The sequence below is a fragment of the Dreissena polymorpha genome, chromosome 5 (assembly GCF_020536995.1).
Source record: "Dreissena polymorpha isolate Duluth1 chromosome 5, UMN_Dpol_1.0, whole genome shotgun sequence".
Lineage (NCBI taxonomy): Eukaryota > Metazoa > Mollusca > Bivalvia > Myida > Dreissenidae > Dreissena > Dreissena polymorpha.
This window is the reverse complement of record NC_068359.1, coordinates 113,824,198-113,842,970: the sequence shown is the minus strand read 5'-3', so window position 1 is coordinate 113,842,970 and position 18,773 is coordinate 113,824,198. Positions and strand designations below refer to the sequence as shown.

Genomic DNA, 18,773 nt, shown 5'->3' with positions numbered 1-18,773 from the left:
AATAAAGGCGTTTATAATAGTGTTATTCAAGCACCTTATTAAATAAACGAAGCAGTAAAATACGTGGACTCTAAAAATATTCAATCCTGATGATGGACTCTATGGTCAATACAACTCTTAATCTTCAATCATCAAAGAAGGTTAAAGTGACATTACTTATTCTGCCGAAATCTAACTGCAAAATTAAAATGGTCTGAGAATTGCAAAATGCGTAACATTAGTGGTTAGCATGTGGCTATGATATTGATTAGTAAAAAGATCATTTTGAATGAAAAATAATCAAATTATAACGACAAATCAACTTCTCTGAAAAAGAAGTGCTGGGTCAAATTTTAAGAAATAAAACAATACACAACTCGCGTGACCTACTCGTCATCGATCAGACCCGATCGAAGGCTGAAATCTTCAAGGAGTAAAGGATATTTTCCCTTTGAAGTTCACGGACCTAGGTTCATCAATTCAATAAAACGTATGAAAAAAACACATTCTTACCGTTCTTGCCATTAGATTATTCATATAAAAATTACAGTCCAGCGCCGTTTGAACCTATGTTAACATACATATCAACTGGCCGACATTTTAAACACACGACTGATTTTGAGTTGAATACCTTGTTATATATATATATATAAATAAATATATATATTTGATAGTGAAATGATTTTTTAAGAGAAGTTAATGTTTCGTTATAATTTTATCTTTCATTCAACATAATGTTTCCACTAATTAATATCATAGTCACACGCTAACCACTTCTGATGCGTAACGCAAGATTTAACATGTAAGTACATGCCCTCTATCATTTTAAGTAATTTACATTCAATTCCGTGTTCCAAGTAATTTTAACGACAATGCATTTCTTCCATTTGGATAAAATCATTTCATCATGTCCACAAAAAGAACAAAAATCCTTGTCTTATCATTCAAAACGTTGTGTACTAGTGATTTAAGATTTATATGGTAATATGACGATGTTTTCAGCAATATAAAACGACCTTATTTGTGTGCTGTAACACCTCAAACACATGTAGTCCTGATTGTATTTACGCGGTAAGAAATACGACAGTTTGAATATTGTGAACGCAAGTGAACGCAATTCATAACATAACTCGGTCATACAAACTCAGAATCGGAGTGTTTTTGATTCAATTTTAAATGAAACTACTTTGAGGGTATTCAAATATACTGGGAACTGCACACTGTCAATCGATTTAGCTGATTTTTCAGGTTTTACATGAGATAGATCTACATCTTAAATCGCATAACAATCGGAAGCGCTATACGGTTTCCCTAAACTAATAATGCATGAGTGCAATGTATGCGAGCTGTTATTTCTGAATGCTGTCACAGAACCGACTGCTAAATATGAGGTTGTTTATTAGCACCGTGTGGCTGAAAATTGAAAATCCTTAGTGAATTGCATTGACGTATTACACGGTAATTACATTTCCGAATTAATTGTGGACACAACACTTTTTCCTAAAGCATTTAAGCAGTATGTAAATTTAAACGAATAAATGAATAACGTAACCATTATTTTTTTACTGGTTTAATGACTTACCATACATCAGCAGGAGATAAACCGTTGAGAAGCATGTTGTCCATTAGTTTTGGAAATTCACCAATGGCTTTACAGTTATTTTGCGAGTATTAAGATTCACTGAATACAATTTAAATTTGCCTATGCGTATGCTAACGATTCGTGTTAGGACAAAACAATCGGGTTGTGTTGGAAATATCTTTGTAACTTGTGACTCACTACAAATACGTATGTGATTCATAAATGTGCTCGTATTATGTCGATCTAAAGCATATACAAATATGACCTAACTACACGCAAGTCTGGGTTAGGGTGTACACTTTCAATATTTTTAATATGGCCTTGTTACATTTTATAGCGAGCTTAATTAATAACCCATTTATGCCTAGCGTCCTGAAAAAAGGACATTGCAAACAGCGTAAACCCAGATGAGACGAGGCGTCTCATCTGGGTCTACGCTGTTTGCTTAAAGGAATTTCTGTAAGAATTGTTCTAAATATAGAAATAAATATACTAGACATCCCTAATTTTGGAAACAACTTGATCCAACTTAGAAGGATGGGAGAGTCCACTAGGCATAACTGGGTTAATGGAGCTTTCTGAATTATTTCAATATAAGCCAATATACATTAGACTTGTAAACAAAGTCATCTAATCTAAAAGTGTGCATACAAATTTCAACAATAAGAAGTTACCACACACACTAGTGTTGGAGAAATATATTTTCATAGTATTTCCGTACTTTTAGTTCTTTGATTTGAGTCATTGTTAATATGACGTAAGTTCGTTTATTTAATAAGGTGACATACTTTCATAGTTATTCTGTATGGAGGGCAACATACTTTCGTAATAGTTTTGTGGGTCCGGGGAGCTGCTAGCGCGCCCGTTTCCTAGCCTGTGCAGTCCGAAGTCCGTTACCATAAGAACCCAACGTGCGTCCACTAGGCAGTTGCTGGTCTTCAGGTTGCCATGGTAATGGATCTCGCTGTCGTGGATGAACGTCATACCCTGCATGCGGAAGAGCAATTATGTGTACACATACGTAATAACTTAACAATTGCGAAAATCTGTACTGCACAAGCAAAATGCATTTGCTATTATTTGCCTAAATAAATCAACAATAACGAAGTTTGCCAATATACACAGAGAAGAAATAAAGTATACGTAAACTAAGTAACGTAAACATTATAAAGTTAAACATAGATACACACATACTAACGCAATCATTACGACGTTCAACTTCGCACGCGGAAAATGCATACTATATTGACGCACAAAAAAACTCAACAATAACGAAATTTTATTCTGCAAACTGATAATGAATATAGTATGCACCCACTAAATAACGCAACATATCCCTGAGTTATACTCTAATACCCGTAGCTCCCCTGCCGAAGACTAATGAGTCACTGATTAATAACGAAGACTAATGAGTCACTGGTTAATAACGAAGGCTAATGAGTCACTGGTTAATAACGAAGACTTATGAGTCACTGGTTAATAACGAAGACTAATGAGTCACTGGTTAATAACGAAGACTAATGAGTCACTGGTTAAAAAAACGAAGACTAATGAGTCACTGGTTAATAACGAAGACTAATGAGTCACTGGTTAATAACGAAGACTAATGAGTCACTGGTTAATAACGAAGATTAATGGGTCACTGGTTAATAACGAAGACTAATGAGTCACGGGTTAATAACGAAGACTGATAAGTCACTGGTTAATAACGAAGACTAATGAGTCACTGATTAATAACGAAGCCTAATGAATCATTGGTTAATAACGAAGACTAATAAGTCACTGGTTAATAACGAAGACTTATGAGTCACTGGTTAATAACGAAGTTTTATTCTGCAAACTGATAATGAATATAGTTTGCACCCACTAAATAACGCAATATATACCTGAGTTATACTCTCATACCCGTAGCCCCCCTGGGGGGTGCGTTGGGTGCGTTCGCACCCAATGTTTTTGGACAAGTAAAAAAATGTACTATAAGTTGCACCCAACTTTATTGGACGCAAAAACGGTTATTTATTTTTTCCAGGAACCAAGTGAGTCTTCGTATTTAAGCGTTAAAATAATGTTGTATTCAATATGCAATCGACAGGTCACCATAAATTAATTTTTTCGATTATGTCATTTCCAAGATAGCGCGTGATTTTTTATTTGCAAGTTTTAACCGTAAAATTGTTGAAATCAACAGAAGTTGTGACAGCAAAATTTAAGAAGATCTAAGAAGCTGGTCCCCGCAAAAGGGAACTGGAATCTCTGTTACAAATACATATTTGTTTTCTGTATAATGCAAATGTATTAACCAGGCACTCTAATCTGTTTAAAATCGATACTAATTTATAGATATTTGATACTAAATGTTTGTTTTGTAACTTTTGTCATCGTTAATAATGTCTATAACTGTAATAGATATCATAACAAAATGTAGAAGCCTACTTAATGTGGGTTGAAATCCCAGTCAAATAACCTTTTTCGACAATTTTCTAAATGGCTCGAAAACAATTTGATTAACTTGAATAACTACATAATCTTATAAAAATAACAACAACATTTTATATGATAATTAACGGAATGTTATGTCAGCTTCCGAAAACTTTCGATACAGAAAGCTTTTTGGTTTCACTGGTCATACAAATTGTGTAAAACAATAGTTTTAGCATACTTATATGGGTGCTTTCTAAATCAGCCTCGTTCCAATATCCCATTACCCTCGTTACAACTAAATTGGATATCTTCAAAGCAAATAAATAATTAATTCTTAGCATACATTTGCTTCTTCTCTTTTCCAGTTGATGTTATGTGCCTTCAACTGAATCATTACTTGACTGAAATTTAAAAAAACACCCTTCGACTATTGTCGAAGAATAATGAGTCACTGGTTAATAACTTTGCATTATACCACGATTTATGACAAGAACACATTGTGCACAGCATTTTCGACAGACTGAGTTGTCTTTTTGTTATATCCTCATACAACAATTTTCGGATCCCATATAGGGTTTTCCAGCAAAATATATCAGCTATGCTCAAGTCATGATAATTTTTTGTTGAATGATAAGAAAACAAATCATTGTTACAAAGCAATGAAGCTTTTTTAAAGTTTACCAACACTTAATGGCATCTGTTCTGCTCCACATACATAACTTTACACAATGTATTAATTATGTGAAGCTTGACACTAGGAATGTCCTATTCTTAAACAGTTGTTATAATAAATTTAAAATGGTATAACATATGATCAGAAGGAAGTTATTGTTTAATTTTCATCAACTGTGACGGATCTTGAGCATATAATGGGCAAATAAGTACATCTTTTTCCTTCAACGTCCTGGTATACATTGTTAAGGACTTTGAGACCACAGGGCCAGTAGTTTGTGGTTATAGGGTCTTAATGAAGCCTAAAGTGTTATATGTTTTTGAAATTCGTTTAGAAAAAAGATAACTAATTTGTTTTAAAAATAGTAAAAATAATAAAGTAACCAGTTATACCATTTTTATTCCTTTTTAGTATTGATGCACCTTAGAGAAGACCCAGTTTTGTTAACCGGTGTTTGTTGTACAATACACTATTAGCACGCTTAGAGCAATGCTAGACCTCTGGTACTATCCATAGTAGCTGACAAACAATTGTTTTGAAAAAAAAGTCAAATATTTCCATTTTATTTGCTCGATTTATGAATGGTAGAATGTTGGAATGGTAAAACACTACAATTTATCAAGATTCAAAGACTCCAATAAATAATGATATTTTATACCGTTTTTATCGTTGATTTTACATTCTATAAATTTGTTGTTGCATATGTATATATAAACAAAGTGTGTGCGCGCATGCTAGTGTCGGGTTAAACACCATATAAAATGATGTATTTCCGTGACTGATCGGAAAAGGTGGTTATTGAAAAACGTGGTAGGGTATACATGTTTGTTATATCATATTCATGTCGATCAGTCACTGAGTATGGTCAATGAAAGTGAAATTTCATGTAAAAATGCTCTATAACTTCAGTCTCTAAATACAGTTAAAAAGTGACCAGAATGCAGGAGTTAACGTTTCATTTTCACAATTGTCTAGGACGAGGACCTCCAATGCCCCCGATTGCAGGAAGAACATCCCCTCCCGCACATACCCCCTTCGCCACTTCGTTGCTCAATGACAATCATCGATGGCAAAAATTCGCACTCCCCTTTTCAAAACCCTGGCTCTTCTACTCTCCCCACAGTGAAAGCATAATGTGTGCGCACTCTATATAGCGCAATAATTACAAATTGCTACCGCCTAAACATAATAGGAATAAGGAATAAGCAAACTAAATTACGTAACAATTACGAATTGCTACACTTTACACAGAGAAGGCATAGGGTATGCACACAATAAATCACGCAACAATTACGAATTGGTACCCTGTACACAGAGAAGGCATAAGGTATGCGCACACTAAAATCTAAATCACGCAACAATTATGAATTGGTACCATGTACACAGAGAAGGCATAGGGTATACTCACACTAAATAACACAACAATTACGAATTGGTACCCTGTACACAGAGAAGGCATAAGGTATGCGCACACTAAATCACGCAACAATTATAAATTTGTACCCTGTGCACAGCATTGTGTATACACCGGACTTACTGACCTGTGTGCTATCGCGAAAATAATTGTGGGTAGCACTTCTTTTACGAGTGAAAAGTGAAAGCGAAAGTAGGTCAGGTAATCGTGCTTCTTATACTCGCTATCAGTCTGAATAGAGATTCAAAATCACATTTAAACATAACTAAATATCATTTCTTTTAACAACATTCCGTTTTAAACAAGCGCTTAAAAACGGGTTTTCTTTATTTATTCACATTTTCATTCCTACGCAGAACTACTTTGGCGGAAGCATAATTCCCGAAACCAGGGGAATGTGATGCGTCGTAGTATAGAGGTGACAATAACGTAGTGACGTCACCATCTATGTATAGAATGTGACAATAACGTAGTGACGTCACCATCTATGAATAGAATGCTGTACACAGAGAAGGCATAGGATATACTCACACTAAATAACACAACAATTACGAATTTGCTACCCTGAACACAGAGAAGGTATATGGTATACGCACACTAAATAACGCAATAATAGAATTCGGTAGAAGCCGAAAAAAGCGCGACTTACTTTGATAAGGTCGGACACCAGAGAGGATACGAACATATCATCCAAACTGAAATCTTCATTATTCAGAATGTCCTGAAGAAGAAAAGGATTGCAAGCTGGCATTTGTAAGCATTGGTTCATAGTTTGACCAGCTTAATTGGCTCAGTGCATGTTTCGTTAATAGTTCATGGACATAGGATTGTTTATATGTTGCATATTGATTGTTATTGGTGCAAAATGAAATATCACAACCTATGTGTAAATGTCTCTTGACAGTTTTGTAAACTTATTTACATTACATTGATTCGCTAATTGCATATAAGTTTATAACAAAGAGTCGACTTGTCGGCTTGCCTCATTGGAAATAGCATACATTCTATTATTTAAAATAGGTTAACATCATGCGGATTGTGCACTAGTGTGTGTACATGGAAAATATTGGCGAATCCCTCGACTATCTTTCGTGAGAACAAGACGAGAAGGAATTCACTTATAACGCAGCTAGATTTAACAGAGGAAGCAGCTTAAACAGTACGGAGAAATTGTTCACAAATTAAGCATACTCTTGTTTAATTTACAAGATAAGATTTATATTAGTATTGACAAGATAAAATGTAATCTCATTTCAGAATAGAGGTTCTTCAGACTGAGCTATATATTTGGAAAAACAAATTTAGGGCGTAAACAAATACATATAAAATTTCAAACGTCATGCATTCAGGCAAGTCATTTTTCTAAACTTAATATGTTGTTTGATTTTGAAAAAAAAAAGAAAAAGATTATAGAATATGTTTTTAAGAGGAAACTCCCTTTAAACAAAATTATACTTATGCGTAATTCGGTGAAACAAATACGCAACAAAAATCTCAAATAATTTTTCTGTGTACTTTATTTAGTTATGAACACACCGCTTCTAAGTCCATATCAAAGTACTGACAGTACTGGTGTGACGATGCTAGTGAAGAGGATTGATATAAAAGCAACTATTTAAGTTTATCTACATCACCATAATTGTGTGTGTGGGTACGAAAATGTTGGGTAGTAAAAAAATGGGTACGAACTTTTTGGGTACAAAAATTATGCCAAAATAAAATTGGGTACGAAAAAAGATTTGGTTACGAAAAAAAATTCGGGTAGAAAAAAAAATGGGTAGGAAAAAAATTTGGGTACGAAAAAAAATTGGGTAAAAAATGGGTTCGAAAAATGTAGGGTACGAACAAAAAAAGTAGGGGTACGGGGAAGAAGTAACTGTGGGGAACTTGATCCATTCAGCGAAACTGGGAGGCGAGTTACATTTTCGATCAAATATATCAAGAAATATATGTAAAAAGATATTCGACTCTCTGTACCACTTATCTTAAAAATCGTTCTGTTACGGTAAAACGTTTGTGGGTTATAGCATTACGTTTCAGCATGCATATACATTCAAAACTTGACATGCTCTTTAATTACACCATGCTCTTTAATTTCACATGTTTATCATACCAAACTTTATATTTCGTTGTTTCCTTTCATAAGTTAATGATGCTATGTGTACGGAAATGATTTCACGCGCACATGTGCATGAACATATAATTTTTCTCCTTTGATTAGTGTGTGTTTCTCTAATTCAATAAGCTTAGGCATGTTTGTTCGTTAAGTACGGCAACAATTTCATGATGATTCCCGAAAGAAGGTATGAGCACATAGTTGTAAGAGCACTTGAATACGTGAGTTCACCCATGAACACATGGTAAGGTTAACTAAATCTCCGCGATATGACCTAATATGTGTTTAAAATAGCAAAGAAATGAATTATCAAACATAGTATGTACACTGTTGTGGCTCTGTAATTTCTGTTTGAAAAGTTTATTAAATATGCAAAATGAGAAAGCACGCATAAGAGCGAGTTTCACAAATGTAAAACGACTATTATGCTGTTTATATACCATAGTCGCTAAAACGTTTACAAATGGCAGGTTCGAAATCATTCGTTTTCTTTACACTCATGATCGCATTGAAAGTTAATTATACACGTTTTACTTCGCAATTTATTTACTTAATCACGACAAATGTCAAATGCAATACAGAAAATGCATAGTTGTTTTATTGATCTATAAACATATAATGGATTTAATAAACCTGATTTAAATTAACGTTTTATTAAATCTTTTTCCCAGAATTTGCTGTCCTATTTATAGCTGAGCTTCCTATACCTTTATCAATGATAATCAGCGAGGCATGCCGATTAAAAAAATCAAGCTATCTCAATCGGACTGGCTCGGTCTTTTACATAGGTCGCCATAGTAAAGAATGTTTTCATGGTATGATAACTAAGACGAGCTGCTTCGCAGCATCGTCAAATGTCCATTTATGAAAAAATTGTGATAGCGTTCTTTTAAACGACGAACAGCAATAAAAAATGGTTTTTTTTTACACTAGCGTGACTATGACTGCGAACGTTTCGAGATAACGTTATCATCGCAGCACATCATGTGGTCTGCCGACTTACTTGTAAGCTGCCCCTCTGACAGAACTGGGTCAGGATGTACACGTGCGGGGACTCCACGCATGCGCCGATGAAGCGAGCCACGTTGTCATGGTTGAGCTCTTTGCGAAGCTGCAACTGCTTCTTGAGATCTCGGTCGATCTCAACGTGGCGCCTCGCGATGTGCTTGATTGACACCACGGTGCCTTTGTAGTAGCCGATTAGGCAGCGCTGAGCCCTGGCGCTGCTGAACGAGCTGTCCCGCTTGACTTCCTCTCCAAGCAGCGTGGTTCGCTCCGACTCGTTATCGTGGGAAAATATGAACTTGAACGGATGGCTCTTGGACCGTTTCCTCTGCAACCATACCGAACGTTGTTATATTGTATAAGCCTCATTATGAGAAAACTGGGTTAAATTCATGTGCGTAAAGTGTCGTCTGCACTGGCTAATATGGGACGACAATTTCCGCCAAATAGCGATTTTCGCGAACACGAACAACAGTCTTCATTCAAACGAAAAACACCATTTTAGCGGAAAATTTCGTCGCTGCTAAGCCTGGTAGAACACTTAACGGACATGGCCTAAGCCGTGTTCTCACATAACGAGGCTCATATTGTTTAGATATTGTATTTTTACAAACATGTATATATGAAACAAATCTCATTAATAACGATTGGAAGAAATATTGCAGACATGAGCAATGCACAATAGAATAGAATTGCATAACATTATATCAATCGATTATTCATTGGGCATATGATGTTAAAATAACTTTGAACGAAACGCAACAACAGGGGCTTTCATTTCTACGAATGAATACAGGTGAAATCGTGGGTTTACATAAAATAACGTACAATAATAAACATATTCGTACACTGACTAGTTATATGCAATCTGGACCAACACTGAACGCACAGGCATTTAGCCACGTTTCCCAGACTTAGGATAATTTTCCTAGTATGCTTAATTAGATCTGTCTGCTCACTATTTTTTTTAAATGTCATTTATTAATTTACCTACTACATGTAACAAATGACAGTATTATTTCCTGAGAGCACGAACAACCATCAACCACCAATTGAATTTAATATAAGTGTATTCAACTTTACGCTTCGATTTCAATCTTTCTTTTTTAACATAGCCGTCTATTGTGGGCACTTATTCGAGTATCTATTATTGCTGCATGTATAAATGATCCTTAAAGGGTTCGCGAAAGAAATATTGAATCCATTAGTGCGATCGTCAATCAAAGACGAATTGTCAACGGGAGGCGGAAAACTACAACGGGCGAGGCATGGTCAGGGGTGATAACCCCAAAAAGGGTTAGGGTAAGGGTTAGGATTAGGGGTCGGGTTAGGGTTAGGGTTGGGTTTAGGCTAACCCAAACCCGAACCCGACCCCTTACACTAACCCAAACCCTAACCCTAACCCTCTAACCCCCCTTGCGCAATACCATACCATGCCTCGCCCGTTGTAGTTTTCCGCCTCCCATTGTCAACTGCGTTAAATTTTGACGTACATATATCGGCACGTGACTTAGTGTTATACGTGATCTAAAGGCGCGCGGATACAACCGTTCAGATGAAGTTAAATTTAAGTCTAAACAATGACATATGTTTTGTCCAGACGTCAACAGTGGGACCGTATATCATGTTATTAATCATGTTATTTTATATGTATAGATGTAACACGAAACGGAGTTTAAAGGATGTAAGTTAAGTGTGTTCCCACATCAGTATGTGTAGATCGCTTTTATGAAAAAAATCGTTTGAATGAAGTCTCTTCTAAATGGAAATCCAGTCTAGGCAGAAAGCGTCGTATCTGTTAGCATGTGTAGATGGTATAGGCCAATCTAGGAACACACTTAAATCACATGCATACAGCCTTAACCAACATGCATAAAGCCTCGTGTTATCATAAAGAGGCTCATATAATTGAATGTGGTCCTTTAAGTATTGGCAATGATGTTTTTAATCTCAATTCTGCGTTTTGGCTTTATATGTATTGATACTCATATGTCATGAATGTTCATTTGCAAATCATTTTTTGTAATACATATCTAAGTATAAATGACAAAATGGTCTTCTGGAGTGTTCCGCATTGTTATATATATATATGTAAAAATACCTTCTTCATGTTAGGCGGTAAGAGGTTCTCATCCACGGACTGCACAAGCGGAGCGATGTCCTTGAAGTCAACCTTCCACAGCAGACGGGCCAGCTTCTGCTCGTACATGTAGTGTCTGAAATAGGGCATGTAGTGCCTGATATAGGACAAGTAGTGTCTGAAATAGGACATGTAGAGTGTGAAATAGGACAGGTAGTGTCTGGAATAGGACATTTAGTGTCTGAAATAGGACATGTAGTGTCTGAAATAGGACATGTAGTGTCTGGAATAGGACTTTTAGTGTCTGAAATAGGACATGTAGTGTCTGAAATAGGACATATAGTGTCTGAAATAGGACATGTAATGTCAGGAATAGGACATGTAGTGTCTGAAATAGGACATGTAGTGTCTGGAATAGGACATGTAGTGTCTGAAATAGGACATGTAGTGTCTGAAATAGGACATAATGTGTCTGAAATAGGGAAACAAAGAAATGATATATGACAGGAGATATGTACAAATGGTTCTACAGGTAGTGTCTGAAATTAGCTGAAATAACACAGGTCGTTAACAAAGTTAAGGATTGAATGGTTAAACGTTCAAAACAAAGTTTGCATGGCATAAAATTGTTTTCACAATCTTTGTGTCCTCCGTAATTGATATACCAAATGGACAGGACATGTGTGTAGAAATAATAAATATGTCAATTAGCAAATTGTCATTTCACAAAGCGGCGGTTAAGGTATCTGGACTAGATCTATATTTTATAACATCAAACCCATATTACACATTTGAATTTGAAACGCCAAGATAGCTATTTAATTAAATCCGGTGATATATGTTCAGAATTATTGCAAATAGAAAATAGATTTTAGTTATCAGCTGTTTATAGCCTCCTCGCGAGATCTCTCGGGACTCTAAATCTCAATTACCTCACACCAAAGCCGGCTGTTATCCCGACAATGACCGTTATTGCTATGACAACGGACAGAATCGTCCAAAGCGCTGAAACAGACAGAAATCCACATGGGAACAGGGCTAGTTTAAAGGGACACGTTCACAGTTTGAAGCACTTTTTTTAACTGTGTCAGTAAATATATAACAAAATTAGATTTTAGAGTTATAGACCTGAATTATATTAAAGAGAATAGAATTTAACACAGAAATAGTTTGTGCCCAGTGGTACATGAGCAATTTTCGTTTGTATTAAAACGCTATTGGATGAACCACTCGGTAATTCAAACTTCGTGCACATTAATCGATACAATTTTATTCACAAAATATACATCGTTGATGATAAAAAACTAGAATAAATGTTTGAAGAAGTATGGCTAGAGAATAAACGAACAAAGAGTTATATTTTATGACAAATTTGTCTGCTGGACTACAGAAATCTCATTAATGTTAACAATGCATTCAATTCTGAACAGGTTCGTTCATACGACACTGGAACTGTTAATAATTTTCACTATTTAAAATTATCATATTTCATACACGAAGCCGTATAGCATATAACTATTAATAACAAATTACATGTCCATAAACAGACATGAAACTCAATTATTTTGTATTGAAGTCAATAGCACAAACTCACGTGACTTGTGTTTGCACTTCTCTCCGTGAAAGCCGCACGTTGGCTCGTCTCGAGGCGGGCCGCCGTTCCTCCACTTTATATCCCGGAACAGGTTCAACTCCTACACGAACGACAAGACGACGATGCCATCATATGAAATGACAGTGAAAGAATAGGTTCAACTCCTACACGAATACGGTGTTCATCACATTATATGGCATGGGAGTGGAAGAATAGGTTCAACTCCTACACAAATGACAAGGTGTTCATCACATTATATGACATGGGAGTGAAAGAATAGGTTCAACTCCTACACAAATGACAAGGTGTTTATCCCATTATATGACATAGGAGTGAAAGAATAGGTTCAACTCCTACATGAATGACACGGTGTTCATCACATTATATGACATGGGAGTGAAAGAATAGGTTCAACTCCTACACGAATGACAAGGTGTTCATCACATTATATGACATGGGAGTGAAATAATAGGTTCAATTTCTACACGAATGACACGGTGTTCATCACATTATATGACATGAGAGTGAAAGAATAGGTTCAACTCCTACACGAATGGCAAGGTGTTCATCACATTATATGACATGGGAGTGAAAGAATAGGTTCAACTCCTACACGAATGACAAGGTGTTCATCACATTATATGACATGGGAGTGAAAGAATAGGTTCAACTCCTTACGAGGTGGGGCTGCATCAAATTTGTTGACTTTTTGTAAGATAACATGGATCCTTTTCAATTCATAATGCTTGACATAAAACTCCAAAAGACGAACATTCGGAAAATACCTCTTAATATTAGGCCTTGACAATCTCTACTATACAGATATTACCTGGTGAATTCATTATTATTGTTCAGTTAAAATAAAATTAATTCACTAATTACTTTTCATGTGTGTAACGGAACTTTCGCATGTTCATTAAATATCTAAATGAACGATCAGCTGATATCAATCGCATTTATATCGATAGAAAACATGTATCAAACAAGTATCGTTTAAAACGATGGATGCTCCCCTTATGTTTGCAATTAGAAACTGTAACCAAAGTGTGACCTTGAGAAAATATATTATTAGCCTCGGTGACCTTAAGATTCACCCCCAGTGACCTCAAACCTCATCGAAAGGTAGAGGCCCATGCAAGGTACCTATATGCTAAATATGCGAGAGATCGGTAAAATATTGGAGACACTTTGAGAAACTGTAACACAATTGTTACGAAAAATGTGACGGAAAGAATGAAGTAAAGGTAAACTGGCAACTATATGCTCCCCGAAAATTTTCGGGAAGCATAAAAACGTATAGCATGTGAAGATATAATTGGATCTACAAAATATTCAAATGTCTAAAAAGCCGGATTTGAATAATATGTTAAATAATTCTTTCCTTTCGTGTCAAATCGAAATTACATGACCTTTTGATAATTCCTGGCGGAAATTGCCTCAAGTCGCGCGATTCAGGGTGTTGATTGCTGCTTTTTTTTGTTATGTCGAACTTACATTACCTTCCGATAATACGTTTCGGAAATGGCCTTTAATTGTTCGCTTCTGGCGTAAGATGCAACGGAATGACACAATTAAGGCAAATGGAAACTAATAAAAAATATATGGCAATACAATTATATACCTTACAATATCTTCATTTACCGGGTAATGGCCACTTCGAAAGTAAATATGTTTGAGAGCAAACAACAAACAAAACTATTATTGACTACCCTGCAATTTGCAACATATTGTATAGTATACTTTAAACACAAGAAATAAACTCCGTGAAGGTTTCTAACAGGAAATAGACATAGAGATGTTCTCAACGCGTTTGTAAAGGGGTGCGATGGTAATGTATACATACGGGTATGCCGACGCCACCTTGGGTCATCCGGAAGTTGCCAACCTGAAGTAGCTCTACCTGGGAGTCAGGTTGGTGGACGTCGAAAGTGAGGAGCGTGTAGTTGCCCTCCGCGTCCCCCTGGCGGTCGATGTAGACGTCGTAGCCTAGGATACCTGCATTCATCGAAGGATAAGAACGCTGTTTAATTATGCAGTTGGTGTTGTATGATGAGAATCTTCACTATATTCACGATTTTATATTAATAGTTTTCTAATTCAGTGATATGATACATGTACAAACTAATCTTAGAAAAGGATTATGCTCGAATTTTTGTTCGGCAAAATTTAAACACATCTCTTATTTAAATCTCAACCTCCTGACTTTCACTTTAAATAACCAACATGTTAACTGTGTATGATAACGTAATATTCTCTTAAGCAAATTCCAAATTGACTACAACAATATATAAGACCAGCATTACTTGTATGTGGTATTTCGGATGTGAGCTATGCGCATTACTTGTATATGTGGTATTGCGGATGTGAGCTATGAACATTACTTTTATATAAGTTATTGCGGATGTGAGATATGAACATTACTTGTATATGTGGTATTGCGGATGTGAGCAATGAACATTACTTTTATATGCGAATTGTGGATGTGAGATATAAGCATTTATTGTATATGCGGTATTGCGGATGTGAGCTATGAACATTACTTGTATATGTGGTATTGCGGATGTGAGCTATGAACATTACTTTTATATGTGGAATTGTGGATGTGAGATATGAGCATTTATTGTATGCGTGGTATTGCGTATGTGAGCTATGAACACTACTTGTTTATGTGGTATATCAAATGTGAGATATGAAAATACTTTTATATTTGGTATGGCGGATGAGAGCGATGTCTATTACTTGTATATGTGGTATATCGGATGTGAGCTATGAACATTACTTGTATATGCGTCATTGCGGATGTGCGCTATGAGCAATATTTGTATATGTGGTATTGCGGATGTGAGCTATGAACATTACTTGTATATGTGTCATTGCGGATGTGCGCTATGAGCAATACTTGTACATGTGGTATTGCGGATGTTAGCTAAAAACATTAATTGTATATGCGGTATTGCGGATGTGAGATATGAGCATTTATTGTATACATTTTGTATGTGATATTGCGGATGTGAACTATGAACATAACATTTATATGTGGTATTGCGGATGTGAGCTATGAACATTACCTTTAAATGTGGTATTGTGGATGTGAGATATGAGCATTTATTGTATATGTGGTATTGCCGATGTGAGCTATGAACATTTCTTGTATATGTGGTTTATCGGATGTGTGATATGAACATAACTTTTATATGTGGTATTGCGGTTGTGAGCTATAGACATTACTTTTATATGTGGTATTGCAGATGTGAGCTATGAACATTACTTGTATATGTGGTATTGCGGATATGAGCTATGAGCGCCGTGCCGTTGCGCATGTCGCCCCCGGATGTGAGCGTCTCATGCAGGGCTAGTGCGTACGTGTGCACAGCGTCGTACAGGAAGGCGGCGTAGATTGGAACCTTAATCTGCAGAACGAACAGAAATGTTGTTTAAATATAAAAGCACCGCTTACATTAGAGGTTAATGTTATCAGGGACAATGCTAATCATAGAAAGCATTTTCCGCCTACACTGGATTGGAGTTTAAATAAACCTACTTTTAACGACAAAATACTTAAAGATGCAAAGTATCGTCCCTGATTAGTCAGTGTGGACTTCACAAGCTAATCGGGGATGACATTTTACATACATTCATGACCCAGTATTCCCAGACCGAGGCTTAAATGTGTTTTTTAATCCACATGGATAGCAAAACATTCAAACAAACTCTTCTTTTAAGCTAATTGTCTCCTACCGGTGAAACCAGAGGGGACTTATGGTTTGCGCTCTGTGTGTCCGTCCGTCAGTCAGTCAGTCAGTCAGTCAGTCAGTCAGTCAGTCAGTCAGTCAGTCAGTCAGTCAGTCAGTCAGTCAGTCAGTCAGTCAGTCAGTCAGTCAGTCAGTCAGTCAGTCAGTCAGTCAGTCAGTCAGTCAGTCAGTCAGTCAGTCAGTCAGTCAGTCAGTCAGTCAGTCACACGTTTCTGGATCCTGCGATAACTTTAAAAGTTTTTAATATTTTTTCATGAAACTTGAAACACGGTTAGATGGCAATATGGAGATTATGCACGACATTTCATTTTGTTCCTACGTCAAAAATTCTGGTTGACTGACTGACAGACAGGCAGAGCGCAAACCATTAGTCCACACCGGTTTCACCGGTAGAGGACAATAATACAAGAAACGAACACATAAATTGGTAGTAAAAACATGAAAACATAACAACTATGAAAAAACACAACGACATAAACTTATTCGTGAGGTTTATAACTAGATTTTCGTACAGAAGGATGCACCACTTTCTTTGAATGGTAGCTAAAACGTAATTGATATGTAAGTGGTTTAAGAACTGACCAGATAATTACTGTCATTTGAGACATAACAGCTGAAGCTAAAGACATTTATTGACGCTTTACAAACAGGAGCGGACTTGCTATACAAGCTGACAGCCGTGTATTTTCTTCTGACGATTTGGCTCAGATTTTTTATTATACATTATTACTGGAAAAGGCAGAGTTATGCACTTGCTATTACGCGATTGGTTTAAATAGCATGTTGAGTTAGACAAAGGGAGCCATTTTTTCCGCGAGAAAGTGTCGTTTTATGGCTTCTTGACAGGAAGCGGCTTTCATTTAAATACGTCACACTAATAAATCGGCGATACAGTTAATCCCTTAACGATCAACAGATTTTCAAATTTTACCACAACGTGGTCGCTAATTCTAATATTATTTTTGACATCAAAATACTCGGAAATTAGCCGTCGCTTGTCGCGTAGGCAAAATTCGCTTAATGCAATATCATAATAGAGTGAAAACGCTCGACAAAGTTCCCTTAATTCAAGTGGTCGCATCCACAAGATTGACTGTATAACCAGTATGCAATAACATTTAGCAAATATATCAGTCAGGCAACCCTTTCAAACTATTTCCAAACGATTTGACAGAGCGAGAATAAAATGGAACCTCGTTCTGGGATAACAGGACATTTTCGTAAAATGTCGTCCTATATTAGTCCATGCAGGCTGCAAAACGGTAAAAAAATCCATTAAAACCTCAAAGCGTCGTCTATGATTAGCTTGTGCGGACTGCACATGGATATTTATAAGAAGACAGTTAACGAATATGCATGACGCCCAACTTTTCCAGATCGAGTCTCAACGGAATGTGCTTCATTTTGCTACAAATTGGTGATATGAAAACACTCGCATCATAAATGTATCACTGTTTTGCGCGCTTAAAAAAACAACAAAGAAAATAATTTGAAAAATAAAATCTTTGAAAAACAGTTTGGGACAAAACAGCATAAATTTAAATATTTAAAGCTGTTTCAAGAGGAAGCCGAAGGTTTGAGCGCCTGAGTTTCATTTATAAGTGTAAGTGTAGGTGCTTGCCATGGGGTTTGTCTCATGTATAATTCGATTGCAATCGGCTACTAAGTTTAAATTAAAGACATCTCGATGATGATTTTCTAATGATGCATTTAGGGTTTTTATTGTGTTTATATTTGTGTAAAATGCCCTTACCGTGTGTAGTCCTTACCGCGGATCCTTTGTAGACCTGTGCGAAGCCGTTAATTGGTGGCTCAGTGTTCCTGCGTCTGACGTCATCTAGGAAGTGGTCCCAGTCGTCATTAAGGGGCGGACGAGGGACCAGCAGTAGGACCGTCTCGAACGACTGTACTTGATACGTGTTCAAGTCGTCTTTGGATTCGAATGGTGCTGAATAGTATATATATATAACGAGTACTTGAATGGTCATGTATGTGTATTCTACATATATTCCTATTAATTTATTTAAGTATTATGATCTGTGTCAACTTGCAGACCTGATCGCAGATATATATTACACTTTATCAAAATCAAACAATATTCTGTAAGCAATGTATATATCAAAATAACGATAATAACAAAAACGTTATTTCTCTGGA

General features: G+C 36.2%; 1 protein-coding gene across 1 annotated transcript in view; it reads right to left on the bottom strand.

The window, feature by feature from the left end:
- Positions 1-18,773, bottom strand: part of LOC127832370 (guanylate cyclase 32E-like) — a 52,718-nt gene that overhangs the window by 11,638 nt on the left and 22,307 nt on the right. The window contains exons 5-13 of the mRNA XM_052357805.1: positions 18,386-18,564; positions 16,133-16,274; positions 14,708-14,859; positions 12,865-12,964; positions 12,203-12,275; positions 11,292-11,406; positions 9,189-9,518; positions 6,719-6,790; positions 2,383-2,548 (exon numbers count right to left, since the gene is read on the bottom strand). Of these exons, the coding sequence (XP_052213765.1) occupies positions 2,383-2,548; positions 6,719-6,790; positions 9,189-9,518; positions 11,292-11,406; positions 12,203-12,275; positions 12,865-12,964; positions 14,708-14,859; positions 16,133-16,274; positions 18,386-18,564 (1,329 nt within the window). The remainder of the gene's footprint in view (positions 1-2,382; positions 2,549-6,718; positions 6,791-9,188; positions 9,519-11,291; positions 11,407-12,202; positions 12,276-12,864; positions 12,965-14,707; positions 14,860-16,132; positions 16,275-18,385; positions 18,565-18,773) is intronic.